The sequence below is a fragment of the Mya arenaria genome, chromosome 17 (genome assembly GCF_026914265.1).
Source record: "Mya arenaria isolate MELC-2E11 chromosome 17, ASM2691426v1".
Classification (NCBI taxonomy): domain Eukaryota; kingdom Metazoa; phylum Mollusca; class Bivalvia; order Myida; family Myidae; genus Mya; species Mya arenaria.
Genome location: NC_069138.1, coordinates 7942363 through 7966594, shown reverse-complemented (window position 1 = coordinate 7966594; position 24232 = coordinate 7942363). Strand labels below are relative to the sequence as shown.

The following is a 24232-nucleotide window of genomic DNA, read 5'->3' as shown; positions in this document are numbered from 1 at the left end:
GCTCTTAAAATTCTTGGTGAAACAGCCTTTCGTATTTTGTTTATCAGTGGATTTCAATGCAATTATTTTAAACTTCGCTAAGATTATAAAGCAAATATGTTCTAAAACTTATGTTGTGTATGAACTATATGTTGAAATAAGATTAAACTCTTCTTTTGTATAACAAAAAAATGCATATGATGGCCTAGTTTAAACCTTCAATAAATGACCCCTCCCCCCAATAAAAAATGTGTATAGTAAACAAACTCTGTTTATTGATCTTAATATACTTGCCTTGATTCCTCTTATCAGATCTCTGATCTGAGTATCCTGCTGTGCAGTTTTGAAAGTTTTAATAGAGAAATGGACCCTAAATGACCCTGAGCCAATAAACGAATACACAGGAAATTGGCTCCTATTGTGACACCAGTATGTTCATGCCATACATTCATTAAACTAGGACTTTATAAAACCAAAGACTATGTTTTCGTAGCCTTAAAATGATCTTTATTTACTGTCTTTAAGCATTGTGTAACTGACGCTCACTGCGTACGCAATTAATTTAATGAGATTAATAATAATGACAATATACCCTTATAACTACATCTTTGTTTTAAATCGAATCAATAAAACAAACAGATAGGAAGGTCAATGAACAGATCACATTCTGCACCGAGACTAACTCAGCAATTCTTTATAAACAATATATTTACATGCTATCTTAATCAAAGAGATATCAATCATCGATTGTCTTATTTTCAATATCAATAATGATTTGATTGATTTTAAACCAATTAAAATCTCAATGTTGTCGAAAATAGAGCAAATGTCTTAAAAAAAGATTGTTCAATATCATATACTACGGCCACTTAACAGAATCAATCATGGTTTGTTTTTGAATAGAAATTAAAATGTTTATGATTATGAAAAAGGAGCAAATGTTAAAAAAAATGATAATCCAATGTTATATACTTCGGCCGCTTAAAAGTCTGATCCAAGTTTATCGCAAATATTATAAAGCTACCAATTAATCCATATATCAGTCTGGTGTTTTTTTAAGTTTTGGACACTATTTAAAGCTCATTTTCCACTAAATTAGGTCCAAGCATACAATAATGTTTTTTTTTTAATTTATGCCAATAGTAACAGACATATTTTCCCTTCAATTATGTCAATACTTTCAAGCATGTTTTTTTCTTTAATTTATGCCGATAGTTACAGTGTTTTTTACAGTTTTATTATATACTCAGCATATACAGCATGTGAAAAGAGGTAAATACATTTAATACAAATAACATTTGTAATATAGAACAAATTTGGTATTCAACCAGGCTGTACGGTATCTTAATACAGCTAACAAAATCTAACAAAGTACACATTGGAATCATTGAGCCCTTAAGGGTTTGGATATAAATATACTATTGACGTGAGATATAGTCCATGTTAGGTGGTGTTTGCAGTGTTTTACATATTGTCATGACAAATGTGCTAACATTAACTAGCTTTGTTTCATTATTCTCTTTCATAATAGATTTGAATCCGAGAATATTTACAAGCATGTTTTCCCTTAAATTATGCCGATAGTTACAAGCATGTTTTCCCTTAAAGTATGCCTATAGTAACAAGCACGTTTTCACTTAAATTATGCCGATAGTAACAAGCATGTTTTCCCTTAAATTATGCCGATAGTAACAAGCATGTTTTCCCTTAAATTATGCCTATAGTAACAAGCATGTTTTCCCTTAAATTATGCCGATAGTAACAAGCATGTTTTCACTTAAATTATGCCTATAGTAACAAGCATGTTTTCACTTAAATTATGCCTATAGTAACAAGCATGTTTTCACTTAAATTATGCCTATAGTAACAAGCATGTTTTCACTTAAATTATGCCGATAGTAACAAGCATGTTTTCACTTAAATTATGCCTATAGTAACAAGCATGTTTTCACTTAAATTATGCCTATAGTAACAAGCATGTTTTCACTTAAATTATGCCTATAGTTACAAGAATGTTTTCCCTTAAATTATGCCGACAGTTACAAGCATATTTGCCCTTAACTTATGCCTATAGTAACAAGCATGTTTTCACTTAAATTATGCCTATAGTAACAAGCCTGTTTTCCCTTAAATTAGGCCGATAATAACGATCATGTTTTCCCTTAAATTATGCCGATAGTAACAAACATGTTTTCCCTTAAATTATGCCGATAGTAACAAGCATGTTTTCCCTTAAATTATGCCGATATTAACGAGCATGTTTTCCCTTAAATTATGCCGATAGTAACAAACATGTTTTCCCTTAAATTATGCCGATAGTAACAAGCATGTTTTCCCTTAAATAATGCCGATAGTAAGAAGCATGTTTTCCCTTCATTTATGCCGATAGTAACAAACATGTTTTCCCTTAAATTATGCCGAATTAAATGATTATATTATTCAAATATGCATAATTTTGCTAAACAACATTTGTTTTCTTTTTTATATAATTCGCGAATTAATTATCATAGAAAAGTTAAATCCATGACGAATTCAAAGGTTAAACATTACAATGTAATTTGTTTTACTGATCAATATGAATCACTTTTGCGTTCATATACTTTAAAACAAAGCACTTGATTCTTTATTCAATAATTAAAGGAGCCTACAGGAATCCCAACTGTCCTATCAAAGAACTGGGAGTTCGCACTCGTACTCCCAAATAAGATTTTTTTCACAATTAATACATTTGTTTAAATACAACGAAAAGGATAAATTAATGTCGAAAACAGTGGTTCTTATGAAGTATATAGTGTTTAATTTGAAAGAAAGGTGCAGAAAACACTGTATTTTTATCTTATGAGACGATCGTAACTCACAGTAAATCTTTCAGCACTCACCAACCATTTTATATTAATGCGTATTCAGTTTTTAAATACATTTTCCATTAATGCATTATTTAGTAAGTGGTTTAAGGTTAATCAAAATTTATTTTTGCTGTACATGTGGAGTTTCACTTGAAGTATACATCATTTCGCTAAACGACATCTGTTTTATGTCATATATACTTCGCGAATTAATTATCATAGATAAGTTACATCCATCACGAATTCAAAGGTTAAACATTACAATGTAATTTGTTATACTGATCAATATGAATCACTCTCAAGTTCATATTCTTAAAAACAAAACACTTGTTCCTTTAAACAATAATTAAGGGAACCTACAGGAATCCCACGGGTCCAATAAAAAAACTTGGAGTCCTAGCATCGCGTTTTTATTAACTAAGCACTCTTACTCCCAAATGAGATTTTTTTTCACAATTAATACATTTGTTTAAATTCACCGAAAAGGATGAATAAATATCAAAAACAGTGGTCCTTATAAAGTTTATGAGACGATAGTAGATCACTGTAGAATTTTCAGTACTCACCAACCATTTAATATTACTGCGTGATCAGCTTTTAAATACACGGTTACAGTCTTGTTATCAGAAATCCATACTTTCCATAAATGCATTATTTAGTAAGTAGTAAAAGGTTTATCACTCAAAAATTATGTTTATTGTACATGTGTATGTAATGATTTTGAATAACAGTGTCGCACGAAATATACATCATTTCGCTAAACGACATCTGTTTAATGTCATATATAATTTTCGAATTAATTATCATAGGTAAATTGTTAAATCCATTACGAATTCAAAGGTTACTCAAAACAATATAAATTGTTATAATCACCCTAAAGGAACGGACACCGGATATAGCTCAAAAAGTGATAAATCGATAAGCGTTTGACTTTGACACATGGACAGTTTTCTATCATTTTTTTGTAATTTATGGTGATATATTTATCAAAATCGAAGAGTTTTGAATAACTTGATACTGTGTAATATACGAATAAGATGGAAATGTGTCTCCTCTTTTGTATAATAGCCCAATTCTCGCCGAAAGTTGCATGATCGCTCACAAATGTTCATTTATGTGGTACGATTTATAAAATAATAAGAATAAAAACTGAATCGAGCGATTTCATTGTAATTATATTATCTACTTATGTGTAAGATATCAATACGATATCTTTTGTTGTTATGGAGATATCCATACAGTTTGATGCCCTGGCGGTGTACTGGGGATAGTTTAAGCAAATAAATTACTGCACAGGGGATAGCTATTAAGTGGACTGAGGAAAGTAATGATGTATTTAGAATAACGAGACTGTGATAATGATTACGGCCATTTACCTATTCTCTAGCTCGAGGGAAAATGTTCGATGTTGTCCATATCGAGGGATGAGAGCAAAAAACATGTTTGTTTTTTATCTGTTTGCACTTAAAACTGTTTCATTTATACAGATTAGTTAACCATGATGTGTTTCCCACAAGCATTGCAAGAACAACGTTCGAGTCGCTAATATCTAAAAAAAGCCGTTAATCTGATTTATTGAGGTGTACAAAACGTATGGCCGTAGATTTTATGTGATGTTTTTATTCATATATACATAATTGCTTTTTGAATCAAGTAGGTACGTTTATGTAAACAGAAATCCATCAGTATGGAATGAGATATTGTGATCAAACTTGGAACACGTGAAGCTTTTTTCTTAGCTTGGGTCGATGTTACTATTACATAGAACAGAATAATGGTCTCTGCTTGTTCTCTTCAGTGAGAAAGTATGTATTGTGATCAACCCTGATATTTAAGCAGCTTGCATATATACGATCATCTAGGAGAGAATGGATCAAACTCATTGTTTACTGAAGTTTGCTCAATAATTCCTTATAAAATTGTGCTCTCACTTTTTGCAGATTATTTGAAAGTTCGAAATATACATACATGTATATTGTATATTAACAGTGTTACTATCAATTTTTGTCACCAGGACACATTATTCAACTTTGAAAATATCCCCGGTACATAATAAGGATATCCCCAGTACAGTACTGTGAACATTTCTAAGGGCATATCTTTAACGGTTTAAAAGTTACATTGCCATTTCTTACAATAAAATAATAGTTGAGCTGATGCTTGTGAAATCCTTCGATTCAGATATTTTATTTATTCGATATATTTCCTAAAAATAACAATACTTGTCTAAATTCTGTAAATTTTAAGGTGATCATATCAGATTTGCAGAAACATTTTTCGATGTCTATTTAATCGTACACACTTTAAAGAATACCATAGGCCAAATTTAGCATTCAGCTATTAGTTCAAACACTTGCTTCATTTGTGGATATAGTAGATATGCGTTAACATGGCAAGATCTTACCTCTGGTAAAGAAAAACAACTGCATTATTGTCTGTTTACTTACCATTTTTTGGGCTATATCCGGTGTCCATTCCCACACAGTGATAATGATCGATATAAATAACTCCCGAGTTCATACACTTATTGATAAAGCACTTTTTCTTTTATTCAATAATAAAGGGAACTTTCAGAAAGCCAAACAGTTCAAACAAAGGACTGAGAGTCCTAGCATCACAAAAAAGTATTTTTAAGGAAGGAAAATTATCAAATACAAAATAGATGATCTAGCAATAAGTTTGGTATGTTTTTTTTTTATTTTTTTATTTTAGAAATGGGCCTTTTTTTGGACGTGTCTTTTTTAACGGACCGTTCTGGTAACCGGGCTATTAAGAACATTACATATTGCCTAAGGGTTATAAGAGATTGTTTGTTTATGATGATATGGTCGGATGTATAAAAAAAGAAACTGCATTTGTAACACACTATGTCAAACTTTGTTATCTCGATTTTTGCTAACGTCGAACTTGGTTTAGTCAGACATGTTTTATATTTCGGCTATATCGACTTCAAGTAAGACTTTTCGAAGCTGGGGCCAGATACTCAAAATGACCCTTAACACCAGAAGACAAAAAACACCAAGGTCAAAAGATGGCGAAGTAATAAGAACTACCGAAAGGGCGTATTGAGTGAAAAGCTACCAGACTTGATCATACCTAATGAGTTCTGTTCAAAAAGCATTCTGAATGTGATATGTGAATTTGAATCTTATTGTTAAGTTTAAAGGGACTAGACATACGATGGTAAAAAAGCAAGTACAGCATTTTCTTAAAACAAGCCTAGAATTGTTTCCCAGCTTATTGTGTGTATATTTAAATTCACTGGGATTTACGTGGTAGTAAAACCCATTTAATTTCGAATTATACAAATTTGCAAAAAAATGCGACAGATGCATGTGTCGTACGCGATGTGGTACATTAGTAAGATTAAATGCCTTGTACACAACGGCATCAATTTTATGCAAGATTTTGACTATTTTCTTTTTTTCTTGCAATGGTATAATCTGGGTGTCTAGTCCCTTTAAGATGTTATAAATATAAAGATAGGATTTTTGAATGGGTTGCCTGTCGTTGCGAAGACAGGTATTTTAATGCAAATAATATTCATATCTGTATTTTAATCACAGAAACAAATTTGAGTATCAATTAGTGATGCATTATTCACAGTGTCCTCAATTAAGATCTCGGCTTAAAAGAGGAAGAAAACGTGTCATATAATCATGTGTATGCTTGGAAGCGTATAATGACAACTACCTATATATAACGTGCAGTAAAACGGTCCGATTCATTTTGCCAAACATGATATCCGTTGACGTATGTTAAATGGTTTCAGTTATTACATACTGTTTTAAGCAATTCTTATAACGATGGCTAAATATTTGAACACTATAGCGTACATGGGTTTTTTAGTTCTTATGAGTGTCGGCATGAAAACAGTTATTGGACAGGTGACTGGTCAGGCGACCGGGCCGCTCTCGGTAGCAGACATTATGGCGTTGCGGCATAAATCCAGGTTTTGTAAGTATACAACTTTCAAAATTACGAAATATTTAGCCATTACGTATTTTTTATGTATTTTTTATTTTTTTTTATTTTTATTTTTTTTGTCTTGATATGAGCCAAATTTTGCGTTAATGTCTGGAAACAAATCATAAAGAGTGCTTACAAAAAATCAGATCGCAGTTTTTCATATTTACGTTCGAAAGTTGATGTTTTAACTCATTTTACGTACAGCATTTAATAGTAACGCTTTTAGTCATAAAACATCAATTTTGGACCTTAAAGATGAAAAACTGCGATTTTTTTTTTTTGTCAGCAGTCTTTTATAACTGGTTTCTAGACACTCACGAAACAAATTGGCTCACTCCAAGATAAAAAAAAAGTAAAAAAGTTGTATAAACGGTCAATCTGTAATACTACCTGTACGCTCCATGCATCAATTCAGAGCTTGAGAAAAACTACCTGTACGCCCTTTGCACCAATTCAGAGGTTGAGAAATACTACATGTACGCTTCATGCATCAATTCATAGGTTGAGAAAAACTACCTGTACGACCTTTGTGTCAATGCAGAGGTTGAGAAATACTACCTGTACGCCCTTTGCACCAATTCATAGGTTGAGAAAAACTACCTGTACGCCCTTTGCACCAATTCATAGGTTGAGAAAAACTACCTGTACGCCCTTTGCACCAATTCAGAGGTTGAGAAATACTACATGTACGCTTCATGCATCAATTCATAGGTTGAGAAAAACTACCTGTACGACCTTTGTGTCAATGCAGAGGTTGAGAAATACTACCTGTACGCCCTTTGCACCAATTCATAGGTTGAGAAAAACTACCTGTACGCCCTTTGTACAAATTCATAGGTGGGAAAAACTACCTGTACGCCCTTGGCAGCAATTCAGAGGTTTAGAAAAACTACCTGTACGCTCTTTGCACCAATTCATAGGTTGAGAAATACTACCTGTACGCCCTTTGCACCAATTCATAGGTTGAGAAAAACTACCTGTACGCCCTTTGCACCAATTCATAGGTTGAGAAAAACTACCTGTACGCCCTTTGCATCAATTCAGAGGTTGAGAAATACTACCTGTACGCCCTTTGCACCAATTCATAGGTTGAGAAAAACTACCTGTACGCCCTTTGCATCAATTCAGAGGTTGAGAAATACTACCTGTACGCCCTCTGCATCAATTCATAGGTTGAGAAATACTACCTATACGGCCTTTGCATCAATTCATAGGTTGAGAAATACTACCTGTACGCCCTCTGCATCAATTCATAGGTTGAGAAATACTACCTGTACGGCCTTTGCATCAATTCATAGGTTGAGAAATACTACCTGTACGGCCTTTCTATCAATTCAGAGGTTGAGAAATATTACCTGTACGGCCTTTGCATCAATTCATAGGTTGAGAAAAACTACCTGTACGCTCCATGCATCAATTCATAGGTTGAGAAAGACTACTTGTACGGCCTTTGCATCAATTCATAGGTTGAGAAATACTACCTGTACGGCCTTTGCATCAATTCATAGGTTGAGAAATGTTACCTGTACGGCCTTTGTATCAATTCAGAGGTTGAGAAATATTACCTGTACGGCCTTTGCATCAATTCATAGGTTGAGAAAAACTACATGTACGCTCCATGCATCAATTCATAGGTTGAGAAAGACTACTTGTACGCTTCATGCATCAATTCATAGGTTGAGAAAGACTACTTGTACGCTTCATGCATCAATTCATGGGTTGAGAAAGACTACTTGTACGCTTCATGCATCAATTCATAGGTTGAGAAAGACTACTTGTACGCTTCATGCATCAATTCAGAGGTTGAGAAAGACTACTTGTACGCTTCATGCATCAATTCAGAGGTTGAGAAAGACTACTTGTACGCTTCATGCATCAATTCAGAGGTTGAGAAATACTACCTGTACGCCCTTTGCATCAATTCAGAGGTTGAGAAATATTACCTGTACGACCTTTGCATCAATTCATACGTTTTAGCATAAACGTCAAACCAAGTGTGTTGAATTTTTTGTCTGTATTTCAGCGTTAACTATGGATTGTACGGAAGATCCCTATAACGAAACTGCAGTTCCGAGGTGCACTGCCGAGTACCCAGATCCCTGCAAAGGTATGTTCACTATCCTTACTGCTGGTGGAAACATACACATAGGATTAGTATTTGTATCAGTGTAAGGTCATTTTATAGTTCGCCGAGTGATCACCAAATGCTATACGTCGATATATGTCACCTTTGGTATAGCCATATTCTTTTTTACTTTTGGTGTAAACGATGTGAAATTTATTGCGATCTAACCTTTAAACAAACGTATTTTGGGTTTCTTTTTATTACATGTATATGCTTAAAAGGGATATAAAGTAACAGATAATTGGAGATTTTCAGAAAAGTGCTCCAAATTGCATGCGAGCGTTAATAATTCATTTCGGAAATGACTGGGCCTCAGCCCTGTGTGCGCTTACGTTTAATTTGGAAGTGAGAGCAGGCTAAAATTTCAAAACAGTGTAGAATGTCACAGGTTGACCGTTTAAACATATTTTGTTTTATGTTTTGTATGAGAATGAGCCCATTTTTGCATTATTGTCTGGAAACTAGTATTATAGGACAACTGACTAAAGATCAGATTGCAGTTTTTTTCGTATAAATTTACGTTCAAAAATTGATGTTTCAAGGCTAAACGTTTTACTAACGCGTTAAGGAAAATGAGTATATCGGCAGTTTTGTAATCATTTGAGATTTGTTCTTTGGTGAGTTATCTTATATGACCAAATTGAAGGAACTGATGCCAAAATCAGCTGCTTTAATTAAAAAAAGAACAACCCATAACTGTCAATCTGTGAGAGTGCAAGCGAGTTGGCGTTTACGTTAACGGATCAAGTTATCAACCATAGCGGACAATGGGGTTGGGTGTACCCGGCGCTACCTCCATCCCCCCCCTCCACTAAAATTATCAAAGTTTACTTTTACGTCATTATCGGAGAAAATGAGTAATAATATACGCTCAAAATGCACCATTTCGCACAAGAAATTATTAATCTTCGTTTGGGGAGTACCCACAAACCACCTGCCAACATTTTTAACATACTAACTATATCCCCCACCCCTCTGACATCCAATGATGGATCCTTCCCTGTCGACGGCGTGGTGACAAAACTGACCATTCGAACCTGGGGCTGAATTCACGTACATGTCTTAGCCTCAAATGTGAACTTAGGACTCAAGACCCAGCATGCTATGGGTGTTAATAATTAATGAAAAACATGTCAACAATACCTGTCAACTACATACCGTCTGCCATTGCGTATACTGCGCGTGCGAGCACCTGCTGACGTAATGAACGAAAAATACCGCTTGCATCATCGAGATAAAGTATTCTCAGCTGAGTCTGAGTCTAAAATCGTTATTGAATACGAAATTCAAAATAGTCTCAGCATAGCCTGAGTCTGAGACTTAGATTAAGTCAGAGTTTGAGTCTATAAAAATATATTCGTGAATACGGCCCCTGGAAGGTTGTAGGGACCATCCGTTCAAGCTAGCAATATATGTTATGTTGTGTTCCGTTATGTTAGATTTTAATGCAATAGTTTGAGTTATATTAGTACCCAAAATATTTTAATGCTTTTCAGAAACCTGGGACTTCAAAAATCCTTGCACCACGGGGAATGACCCTAACAGACTGACCTACTTTCAACACCCATACAACCCGAAAAAGTTCCTAATGTGCGATGAACTCGGAAAGGTTTACGTTGTCCAGTGTTTAAACTGTGACGAAATAGAGGTCAGTAGAGGTAGCGTTCGGAACACCTCGGCTGTTTTGCTTTTAAACGATTTTCGAATATTACCCCCTCCCCCCCCCCCCAACCCCACCCCCTGACAACACTTTGGATCATATAATATCAATTCTGAAGAAGGGCGCAGGTCCCTAAGTTACGCCCCCTCTAACGTCAATTCCGTGAACCGCCCCTGTAAAATGTTATTAATCAGTATATTTGTAACAGTTAATCTATGAAAGTTATGCAATGCATCGTATTATAATTTGAATTATATTATCCTATTAACATTTTGACATGCCATTAAACTTAAATAAATCATTCTTTTTAAACAGCGCATATGACATATCGTGCTTTTTCTAACTCTGTTTGACGTTTAATCACAATATGAATTAGGTCATAAATAATTTGAAGAGTGGTTCTGGGATATTAGATAAGCAGTTAACTGGTTACGTAAATTTAAAAAGAACGGTTGCAAACGCAACGGCCGTTAATATATATTGTTTCGCGGCAATTTTAGTTAGGACCAATTGCAACCGAGGATTTTTCAAATATTCTGTTTATTATTTTTTTGCGTAGATCGATCCGTACGAATGCACCAAAACACAGTGTTATAGAGTATATTTCAGTCAATCTTTTTTCCACCAAGGAATACTTGTGAAACTGCTGTCACTACTAAATGGTAGCATAATTATTCTGTTTGCATTTTTGTTTGAGCCAATAAAAATCAAGGATTTTTCAAACTTATCTGTTCATTAGTTTTACGCAGATCGCTTCTAACATAAGTACCAGCAAACAACAAATAAGTATGAGTCCAATCTTGACGATCTAGATGTACTTAAATTGAACTAAAACAATATACTAAGGGCGTTTAAGTGATACCAAATTGTTTCAGTTTTGGTTACAATGGTTTCGGCTGTTTGGAAATTTACTTGAAGTAACAAATGCATGTTTTGCTTACAGCTTTAACAGCATGATGGAGCTTTAACTTGTAGCCATTATTTCTTATTTCATTTAAAACAACGATTCCTCAGATGGTCGTTTGCCTGCTTCAACTAAATGGTGTTTCAACACACATGTTGTATCACTGTCCGTCACGGTTTTTTTTCAAAGTCGGCTATTTTTCGGATGGAACGAACCGACGGAACCGCATGCAGAGGGGGGGGGGGGGGGTCGATGGTTCCAAAAATCAGTTTCTGTTTTCATAAAATGATGTATAAAACTGGTGTGTGTGTTTTTTAAATGTCACAACAAATTCACAGTTTGGGAAACCAATATAAAACCAAATCTAGTTTATTGGAAAAAATACATCCTAACAACCAATATCGTATGCAGGGATTCTTCATTACGAATCGAGAAAATCATTTATTTTTTTTAAAAAAAGAAGACAAAACATATAATATTTCATTTCAAATAAAAATACTTTATTATATACCCATCATAAATCCACACGCAATACATATCGCAAAATACGGTAGTCCATATTCCACTCCTGTACAATACGGCCTTATTCGACTCTTGTGACGTCACTTCATAACAGGTATCGTTGCGCGATGTTAAAATGACGTCATAAAACAAAATAGTGCGTCGTTGAAATGACATTTATTTAAAAAACAACAACATATGATTATAAGTGATCTAACCAGTAATATATATAATAAAAGGGTTATAAGTACTGCGTTTTGATCCGGAATGTCGTACAACCTCCCGGATCAAAACGCAGTACTAATAACCCTATTTTATATTTAAATATAAAATGACGTCATGTGAATTTGAATAACGTCATCTGATTTTGAAATTCGTCACTTAAAATGCACGACGGCTACTCTTCGACTTAAGGATGTGACCGGTGTGTTTGCTAAAGATTAGGACGAATGAACTTTCAAGAAAAAAGAGCAACACGCACACTAGCGAATGGTTGGAGGGGGGGGGGGGGGGCTTGCGCTCCCCTCTTAAATCGTTCAAGTTTACTTTATATTTATTAAAGGCGAAAAAGTAAAAACATACACCCCAATATGCACCATTTCGAAAACAAATTGTTAAAATATTCTTTGGGGAGTACCTTTAACCCAAGCTAAAACAGTTTAATGTTAGTTCTGAAATAAGGGCACAAGTCAAAAGGTTACGCCCCTAAGTTACGCCCCTTCTAACGTCAAATCCTTAATCTGCCCTTAATGCATATCTGTTAGAAACAAATCATTTTACAATATTGAAGATTGCTTCCATTCTTTTCGTCTATATCTTACCCCCATATCAAAACGGGGACGAAAAAGGCAGGGCCTAATCGTGCAATGCAAAGCGTGCAAATACATAACAACGATGTTCATTCATACGCACACTTTTTATTAAAAATAAGAAAACAACCTACAGTTTCAGCCAATGCAACTGAAGATAGGCAATCATTTAGTACTGGGGTTAATCATAAGGAACTTTTCTTAAGAACTTTCGCGGGTTAAAGGTCTGCCTACTGCCACTCATTCGATACACACTCCCTGCGTAAGAGATTGCGTTGACAATGTGTCAGCCAATAAAGTAGTATTCTTAGACAGTTCGATGACCTGAAGAAAAACATTTTAATGTTAGGGAAAAGATCGTTTGCTTCGCTCACTAGGCCCATTCTTATTCATGAAAATGTTGCTTCATGTCATGTAGCTTTTTCCTATCCTGGAAAATATATTACAAACATTTACAATACCAGTATTCCTCGTGATCAAATGTATACAATTCGCGCTTCGATTATTGGATGAAGTAATTATTCCATTTGTCATAAATGTTATATCAAAGAATAAAATATAAGATGAAAATAAATGCCTAACGTATATGCAACACAGGATTAAGTCGTAAATTGTATCAGATCCAATTCAGCTTAACAATTTAAAAACGATGCAATTGTAACGGTCTGCTGTAAGCGGCGGATGTGCGTTAATAGTATAACATTCCGTTATAGACGGAAATACGTTCATAATACGTATGTTTACTTGGTTGGTAATATGCAAATTAGAAAAGCCCGGGCTCTGTGCGGATTGAGAATTTCTTGTATATAAGGACCAGCGGACCCCTTCAGGGTCGAGCATGCTTTTCTCTGAAGGGATCTGTTGCGTCTTTGTCGTCGCACGTTACACAATGTCTTGTTCACATATGTAATATAACGCTTCTCCGCATGACGTATCTAAAAACTGCGCATGCGCAATGTTTGGCTTTAACCATAAGCCCAGACACGGAAAGTCATAGATCGATGGATCGTCCCAGTTGTCATACGCCCACGCCTCCCCGGTGACCCACTGCCATGTGACGTTTTCGAACAGGCCTCCGATCCAAACACGCGTGTGGTCGTTGAAGACCGCTCTCGATATATCAGTAAGGTACTCCAGTTCGCTGGCGGAAGAGACTGTCGCAAGATGCATTGAGTGGTTGTTGCATTTCTCTCTCGCTGTATTCCAGTTCAGAACTTGGTTTGTTGCGACGTAGTAACAAGAGCTACCAAACTGTTGAAATTGCGACTGGAATATTTGATACCCTGCTGTTGTCGTTACCGCGTCAACTGGTGAAGACTAAACAAAACAAATAATTCAATTAAAGCTGCACTCTCACAGATTGAACGTTTCGACACCTTTTTTTGGATTTTTTGTCTTGTACGAGCCAATTTATGCGAAAATGCATAGACACCAGTGATATAAGACTGCTGACTTCAGATTTTAATATCTAAGCTCAAAAATTGATGTTTTATGCATATTTCTTAAACCGTTAGTAACTCTTTTAGCCATAAAATATTGATTTTTGAACGGAAATATGAAAATCTGCGATCCGATCTTTTGTCAGAAGTCTTATACCACTGGTTTGCAGATATTTATTTAAAAATTGGCTCATTCCAATACAAAAAAATAAAAAGTTGGCAAAACGGAAAATCTGTGAGAGGGCAGCTTTTAGTAATGCATAATCAATAGAAAATTATATTAAGTCTTGAGTATATTTACTTGATACCCACTATATGTCAAATTCACATAAGTGTTGCAATCTTATGAACGTATTTAAATAAAGTGGTCTTTTAATTGCACTAGTTCAAACCGCGTAACTCAATACGTCCCATTTTATAACCCCTGCGCATTAATTATTTTAACATGTTATGTCAAAAAGTAGATCTGACGATACCTAATTTTTAATTGCGGTACTAAAGTATGTAGGCCTGCGTCATTTAACTTAAAAATGAAACAATTGACCTGCAGCTTATTGTATAAAACGTTAAAATGTGTCCACAAATCATGCTTATAGAAACTATTTGATTGGTTAAGTTTGTTTTTATTCGAAAATATTGACCAATCAGTAAACATTTTTGATAGATTTGACCGAAATACCCCTCCCCCCACCCCCAACAAAATACAAGCGAAAAATAAAACTAAAAAAATAAGAGTTTTATACTGAATATATGAAAATGCTAACATGCTCTAGAACATCATGACACTTAGCCGCCTTTGTTTGAATATTCGTAACCTATAATTCAACGACAACATTTAAAACACACAAACAAATGACAACCCAATACACGGCAACTTGGATTCATAAGATTTTCTGTTAAACCAACTTTTTTGTCACAAATTGAGGATGAACGTAATTATATTTAGCGTCGTGTAAAGTGTAAGATGAAACATAAAACGATTTCAGCTATAAGTCGATTTAAGTGAGCATTGAAAATTAAATTCAAACCTCAGCCGTTCGATGGTAGACCCCAGCTCCAAGTGCCGACGACCCAGTTAGTTTCAATCCGTTTCCAAGAAGGCATTCACCGTTGTCAACTGCAAATGTGTCGCAATTTGATGTCTTGCGACAGAGTCGCGAACACTGAAGTTCATTTTCCACAAACTGGCTTAGAACCATAGCATCAATTTCCGAAGACGGCTGATTGACAAAAAGCTCGCAAGTGACCGGAGTAAAATAGAAAAGAACTAATTTCAAACTTGCGATGCAAAGAACCCGTGCGTTCATCTTGATTTCGAAACGTTGGTTTCTCCGAAACACGTTACGCATCGCGCGATGATTCATTTTAAATGTAGAGTGGTATTACTTAAATGGAAATATTGCTTTTTTATGAGCTTTAAGCGTTAAAAAGCCCTTTGTATGTTAAAATGGCACTAAAAGCTTTGCCGTTGTAGGTAAACAGTTTGTTAAATGGCATTAAAAGCCACGATCTTTTAATTGGACAATCACACTGGCTATCACCGGAAACTGGAAAGCTATATATAGATTTGTCTAATCAACCATGAAAATAAAAACACATACTGAAAATCAGTGCCATTACGTGTAAAGCTATTAACTTTTTTTTGAAAATGTCAGGAATGTTTTTATTAACACAGTGGTGCAAAGAAACAGTGTAGTCGAAACCCGTTGGGTCGAACTCTTTCGCTGGAGTTCCTCGCTGACTCGAACTTGCTTTGCTCGAAATGCTCGTTGGCTAAAAATAGATGGAAAAGACCAATTGCTTTATACTGAAAGTAAAATATCCTGCGAACGGTGTTCGACTGAACTTCCATGTTCGTTTGTGTAGACGCTATAATTTGGAAAGGTATCGCACAATGTGCACTGAGAACGACAATCTGGCCGCATAATTCCAGTGGCGTACTCACGAATTCATAACTCTGTGTGTTGGGGGCGGGGGGGGGGGGGGGCGCAATCGTTAAACACCCTGACACATATACAATCGTTGATGGATAATTAATCTTCATTGAAAAAATGAAAATATGAATATTGTTTCATCTCGCTATATCGAACTCAGTTATCTCGACATTCTGGTTATGTCGAACTTTTTCGATTTTTTTTGTTTGCGATTTTGTTTTCGGTTATTTCGAATGTTCGCTATTTCGAAATATTTACCTACGTCCCAACGACTTCGACATACCGGGTTTTGACTGTATACCATATGCATCATTCTTATCAATTTAAAGTTAAAATTAGGTGTTTCTATGGTTCATTAGCCGGTCAACTGGGGGTTCACGGGCCCTTGTGCCCTCCCGCTAGATCTGGCACTGAATTCATATAGAAAAAAATAAAGCTTTTAACAAACACTTAATCTTTCATAGGTTAACCCATCACTGATGGCAAGTGAAAAATACATTAAAATGACAGTAGACGATTCGAGCTAGAAATTTGCTATTCAAACAGTTACAAAAACATATTTTTGTTTGTTTTCCTAATGGAAAGTTGATTTTTATCGCTTTTCTATTGCCGTTCAGTAGAAAGACCGGATGCTTAAACAAGAAAACTATATTTTGTTTTAAACTGTTTAACTAAATAAGTGGATGTACACGAAAATAGCAGCGCAATTATCGTTTAAAAGCATTAACAAGCTATTAAAACGGACAATATTTTTTGTAATTATTATTATCGCAGACTAAAATACCTCCCTGGTTCGATGCCATGCACACTCGTTAAGTTTTGGTTTCAAAATAGACTCTTGTATCAATAAACAATGCACGTGTGTGACATCACAGCGGATCAAACAAAGTCGAGAACCACATAAAATCGGCGGATAAGCGGTAAAATTGGCGGCAGAAAAACGGATTTTCACGAAATTTGCAGGCATAAGGTACACTGAAAGAGAAACACAAACGTACGTAGAAACACCGCAAGCAGACCCCACGCTCTTATTCTGTCTGTCTGTGTATCCGTCTGTCCGACCACATTGTTTCCCCTTTAAATACGACCTTAAATTATAATGATTTTTTTTAGTTTCTCAATACATGTGGTACCAAAAACAATACAATTGGTTACTAAGTTCCATCTTTAGATTTGTCCGATTTATTTCCTTTACCCAAAGTAAGCAAATGACTTAACTTTCCAAAAAAGCTTTGAAAGATCTGGGAAATAATATATGAAAAACAACGAGACATCAATATATGGTATCTTGTATGCAGTTCAAGAACCATAACACTTTAACCTGCTGTTAACAAATTGTCTCCCTTAAATCAAAAACAACTTCCAAATAAAAACAGAAATGAATTTTAAAATACGAATAAATGGTTATTTATGTTCTTCACATCTAACACATTGATATATTTAGTGATGATACATCTACCAAAGTAATGAAGTCATAAAATGTATAGAAAACAAGCTGATAACGTTTATATCATTCGGTAGCAAATTCCAATTCTATATATAAATCACGTCACGCTCTATTTGATGTGGTTTATCATTTTTTTGAAAGCGAAAGTGCAATCTTTATCATGTGCTGTTTACAAACTGTGTACCTTGGTTAACTTTAAACGTTTGAGGAATGGAGGTAACTGGCTTGTTATTTTTGTTTGTTTCATATACTGTTATAATGAATATATATATACAAATAGATCACTGAGCATTTAAGGTAAAACTAAGTACATAATTATGATCTAGGCTAATTTCCTTATCGGTGGATGTGTAGTCAGTGTCCGATCAGTGGCTTGATGTTTTCGTTATAGGCTTGTAACAAAACGTATTTTAAACAAGTATTTACATTCTGGCAAATCGTTTACGAACAAAACACATTTTATTTTACTTTCTGCAACGTGTGTTTAGGTGATAAAACGGTCATAGTTTTACATGTCTTACAAACCGAAAATGAAACTAGGTAAACTGAAAAAGGAAACATGATATTTTTAAGAGTCGGGTCCATTAGTATTTGAGCGTACTTTTATCATCGTCAGCAAGTACATTGGGGAAAGGACTTTTATAAGTTATTTACCATCTTCCAGTCCAATTCTATATTTTGATATTGTTTATGACCCTGCATAGTTCGTATGTTTCTCACCGTTTCTTTCAAAAATAAAATACGTATAAACCAACTACGGTTTTAATTCCGATATACTTAATACAACGAAGCTTACCATAGTAGTGTCACTGAGTAGATCTATCCGACGATGACTATAATAAGATCTAAATCTTTGTATAAAACCAAAAAACCAAAACAACATTTTAGGACAGAAGTCAAAAGGTAATGACCAGTTCTAAACTCTAGAATCAAAATGTATAAAAAAAATGATATAATACAACTATTATATCCAAATGAAAACTTTTGATGTTCAATTGTAAAGAAAACAGTATTATTGTTAACAGATCGATATTATTATTATTATTATTATTATTATTATTATTATTATTATTATTATTATTATTACACAAATAAAATATGCCGATGAAATTGTTTATGATGTCATTACCCCAAATAATAGGGTATGCAGGTCGGGAATTTTCATTTATCTTAAGGTAAATCTGTATCTGAAATGACCGTAACACTAAAATCAGCGCCATTTATTCTGGACTAATTTAAATTGAGTGTTGTATTTAATCAATACATTAAATTTAGACGTTTTTCATATTAAATAAAAAAAAACACACCAAAAAGTTGGATATCAGGAGAAAAAGAATGGCATGTGGCTATTAATAAATAAACAAATTAGGGTCGGTGGGAAAAAGGGTAGGTCGGGCAACACTAAAAACTGCACTTAATGCTTAATTTATAGCACAGGGAGAATAAGATTCATACAAAATGGAACACGGCAAAAACACATTTCTAAACACTCGTACAATCACACAGTTATCATTCTTATCTTTAAACTAAAGACACATTGAACTTAGGAAAGGATTTTAAGTAGTGAAGAAAGGAAATGTCTAAAATGGTGTACATTTTTGTATTGTTATTGTGTAGTTTTCCATCTTGTGTTGTCGGATTTTTCCTCGGTATACCGGAGTCGGCTTTTATTCGTGACCCGGTAAAACTGTTTGCAGCATTCTCGTTAATTATTATAAATTGTACAGCCTGTTGGCTCGGACTCCCATGCAGGGACCTGCGAAAATATCTCGAGCCTCGTGAAATTCCAGCGAAGCGGGAATGCTTACATTCGATAAAAAGGAATTGCTCCTAAAACATCCAGTTCGAGCTAACGAGGAAATCGAGCCAAGCGAGTTCGAGCCAACGGGGTTCGACTGTACAATGGAATGGATACGTAAACAGCATAATTAAATATTAAACTATACAAAGTTTGATAAGTCACTTTTGATTGTTTTAAAATAAAATCAAGTAAAAGCGGTGGCGAGCTTTCTTCATAAAGCCTTATCAACTTGTTTGTATGCGGCAACCCTGAGTACGAAAACCTTAATCTAGCTATCGTGAAAAAACATCCCCGAAAACGATGTTACATCTTACGTTGAAAAAAACAACTCACGGCCTCCTGAGTCCATTCTAAATGGTCAGATAGAGATTGTCACCTGCAATATAAGTTCAAATAAAAATTGTATCTTAGTTTGTTGGTCATTGGGATCTCACAGAATGGATCATTTTCTGATATTAAATACCAATAGAACTAGTTTAAAGTATAAATCATGTTGTTTAACTTGTATTCTGGAGTTGGAATAATAATAAAAGAAAAAAAGGCAAGATTGTAAATCATAAAAATAGGTTGGGGGGGGGGGGAGGTGTCCTATTGGGAAGCCAAAACCTTACCGTCCCTGCACGATTATCATAGAAACGATTTGGAGTGGCCTATCAAGGACCCTATAAATCATAACGTGTATTGTTTCCTAGAAAGTTTAGCGTATATTATCTTATTTAAATAGTAAAGAAAACGAAAATAATCTATCTTATCAGCAAAATAATATGACTCATCGAAAATTCTTTGCTTATCAATTTAAGAACAGGACACAATAAAATGCTATATCTATCTTTCTAAAGGAGAACCCCGACAATTAATTGAAACCAGTTTCGCCGTAAATATTTATATATCAACATTCGAAAACTGTTAAACCCCGACAGGTCGATAAAGATTATTGTTTATTTATTATTTAGAAGATGACCCGCACCTACAGCATACAAACCACGTGGGACGGGCAACCCATCACCCACGACCCCATCAGCATCACCGTAGGGCCATTTGACCCCACAGGTCACCTGGTGTTGACCGCTTCCGGTCCATATTTCAACGACCCAGGGAGGCCTCCGAATTCCACTGTCGGTGAAACTTATTCGGGCCTTTGGGACTATGAAGGTATTAACTATTGTTAAAGATTCACTCTTACTCGTAGATAAAATGTACCACAATTAATGGTATTGTTTTAGTATTCCAAAAAGGATGAATAAATGTCGAAAATAATGGTCCTTTTGAAGGATACCGAGTTCAGTTTAAAAGAAAATGGCATAAAACACGGTGTTTCTACCTTATGAGACTATAGTAGACGACAGTTAATCTTTTTAGCATTCACAAGTCATTTAATACTTTTGCGCTTTGTGCTATTAAATACACAGTTACAATATTGTTATCAGTAATTAATAGTTTCCATAATTACATTATTTAGTAAGTAGTTATCAGGTTGATCACTCAAAATTTATGTTGTTATAAATGTTTATGTATTGATTTTGAGTAAGAGTGTCACTTTAAAAAATTACGATTAACCTCTTCCGATGTACCAGCACACATACGAGCGGGGTTCTTTTGGATGGAAAAGGGCCGAGGTATTTCAAATGGAATATTATGGTACACTCAACACAATTTTACGAGTGCCGCGTTTTATTTACAGTTGCTGAAGCTTTCTTCCTCAATGACCAAAACCAGTATTTGGAGGTGGAACTTTCGCCGTGAGTTTGAGTACCAAAACATATTGGAAATTATCAAAAACGCGACTCAACCATTTATGAATTTAGAGGTGCAACTCAGTCTGATTTAGGTACACGTGCAGGTCTAATTATAGAGGTGCACCTTAAAGGGACTAGATACCAGATTGTCCCAAAATCCGCAAATACATTATTTCTATAAAACAAGCCTATAATTTTCAATGCTAGCTAGTAAGAGGCTGATAATACATCATTTTACATGTTGACAAGAATATGTTGACGCTGTGTCGTAAGCGATGAAATACATCAGTAAGTAAGATTCAATGCGTTGTACTCACACAACGATATCAATTTTCTTGCTATTATAACATTCGGTGTCTAGTCTCTTTAAATACAATATAAGTTCACCTCTATGTCTTTTCTATTGTCGGCTTTAAGCGAATCTTGACTCAGATGGTACGCCATAGAATTGAGATTTACGGTATAGGACTGTCTTGGGTATCTAACGATTGATATTGCAACGCCTTTAAAATAAATACTCGGAAGTCAATGGAAATTTTAATTAATTCAGGGAAAATATCATCTGTTACTTTCATTTTCTGGAGGCTCAATAAAGTACATTTGAAACTCGTTATGTCGAACTCTTTTATCTCAAGGTTCTGGTCATTTCGATTTTTTTTCTGTTTTTGGTGGGATTTACGCAATACACATTTACATTTCGGTTATATCGAATGCTCGTTATCTCGAAGATTTCCCGAATTCCCAACAACTTCGACACAACGAATTTTGACTAAACCTGCGTTTCTATATAATGTGATTTCAATTTCACCAATGAGCGATGTATGCTTTTATTGAATTACCAGTTTCTACATATTCTTATATCTTATTTCAATGCTTTTATCTACACTTTTACCAAGCGTCGACAGTTCAAATATGTGCTCATTTTGCAGGAATGGTATGCATCTTTTACTGCTCTTAAAAGGACAAAGAGACATGTTTAAGGTAAATAAATCAAACGATTATATACATTTGATGATGATGATGATGATGATGATGATGATGATGATGATGATGATGATGATGATGATGGTGATGATGATGAAGATGATGATAATTATGAAGATGATGATGAGGAGATGATGATGTTGATGATGATGATGATGATGATGATGATGATGATGATGATGGTGATGATGCTGTTGTTTCTGGTGCTGGTGTTGTTGGTACGGGTGATGTTGCTGCTGCTGCTGCTGCTGCTGCTGCTGCTGATGATGATGATGATGATGATGATGATGATGATGATGATGATGATGATGATGATGATGATGACGACGACGACGACGACGACGACGACGATGATGATGATGATGACAATGGCGACGACGACGACGATGATGATTTTAAATATGCACTAAACGAATCCATAATCCATATTATTATTAATTCCGTTTTAACTTTTTCAGGACCAACTGCCTATAAACTACCATGCATCGATCACGGGGAACACGTGGCGAGGCGTAGCTCATATTCCCCTCGAATATTTCCCGCCAAAAGTCTCCAAGTTTAACGCGTACGCCATACACGGCTCAGGAAACGGACGGACGTACGAATCCTTGTATCCAGTACCTACCGGGAAATACACGGACCCAGATTTGTGAGTGGTTCACATGATTTCATTGATGTCTGTGCTTAATAGTTTAAAGTAATCTTTTACGCAACATTTTATGTAGCAAGTAAGACCATATGTTGAAAAGTTACCTCTCCCATATTTACTTCGTGTGCTCGAAATTATATTTTGTCTAATGGGATGGTAGTTTTTTTCTTTAAATTTGCCGAACCTTTAGATTTCAACAGCTGCGGTGTCAGTAGACAAAAGATAATTTCGAACCTTGAGTCTTATAAGCATGCATTTAACCAATAATTGGGCCGATCGTCTGCAACGCTCCACGTCCTATTAATTTGGTATGTGCATACTTATAACCTTTAAAAGAACATATTTACCCTTTTGGCCTCTCCACTTTTCTCCTTCAGCTGTTTCCCTTTTGGTCGCCCCTATGGCTTTACCCTTCACATCACCCCATTTATTGTATTCATTTTTCATCCCTTTACTCGCCATCATGTGTTTTTGGTTTTCGTAATATGCAATAAAAATGATACCCCTACCCTCTCCCATCCCCCCAAAAATATGAATAATAATAATAATTATAATAATTATAATAATAATGATAATAATAATAATTTAAAAGAATTATCATAAATGATAAAGATAGATAAAGAATATATAAAGAAAAAGATGGTTTAAAATATTGTCATGTTTTACTATCATATTCGTTTGTTTGGATATATGAACGTTTTTTTCTAAATCCAAATTCTATGTTACAAGCAGAATAATAAAAATGTCAGTATTGTATATTTTGAGAAATAATCAGTTGTTTAGCAAGAATCTATTAAGATAAAGTTCCGGGATTTGCAATTTGAATCCAATCATATATTCTTTGAGGCTGCATTACGCTTACTTAAACATAAAAATGTCATGTATACTTAAGTTAATATGCGATATTTAACAAAGTCTTATGCGGATTAATATTTCAGTCACAAGCTGAACTACTTCCAGCCGATTGACTTCCAACAAATAGTCCCTGACAACTGGAGCCCCAACTACACATCGCCGGAGTGGGATCCGATCATAGTATTGGGATAAACACTTTGGGTGTTTGAGTATTTTAACTGTATTAAATACTAGTACCAAATCAAATGGGTATTTTATTGAGTACTTTACATGTAGTAATTATATTAAATACTCAGACGTCATGCGTTTTACGTTCTTAACATATTAGTCATTAAAACAGAAAAAGAACTAAAATTATATTCTTCGTTTTTATGTTTACTGCAATGCTTATGTCATCGTTACTTTTTACTACAGTCAAACCACGTTGGCTCGAACTCGCTTGGCTCGATTTCCTTGTTGGCTCGAACTGGATCTAAATGACCGATTTCTTAAAACCGAATGTAAGCATTCCCGCTTGGCTCGAACTCCCCGAGACTCGAGGTATTTTAGCCGGTCCCATGGAGTTCGAGCCAATGGGGTTCGACTGTACTAGCA

General features: G+C 34.9%; 1 protein-coding gene across 1 annotated transcript; it reads left to right on the top strand.

The window, feature by feature from the left end:
* Positions 1-6602: 6602 nt before the first annotated feature.
* LOC128224310 (UPF0462 protein C4orf33 homolog) lies at positions 6603-23940 on the top strand. The gene is made up of 8 exons (XM_052934121.1): positions 6603-6782; positions 8818-8901; positions 10416-10567; positions 20368-20566; positions 21096-21153; positions 22080-22131; positions 22593-22783; positions 23722-23940. The coding sequence occupies exons 1-8, from the start codon at positions 6632-6634 to the stop codon at positions 23828-23830; spliced, it is 996 nt and encodes a 331-aa protein (XP_052790081.1). The 5' UTR covers positions 6603-6631; the 3' UTR covers positions 23831-23940.
* The last annotated feature ends 292 nt before the right edge of the window (positions 23941-24232 follow it).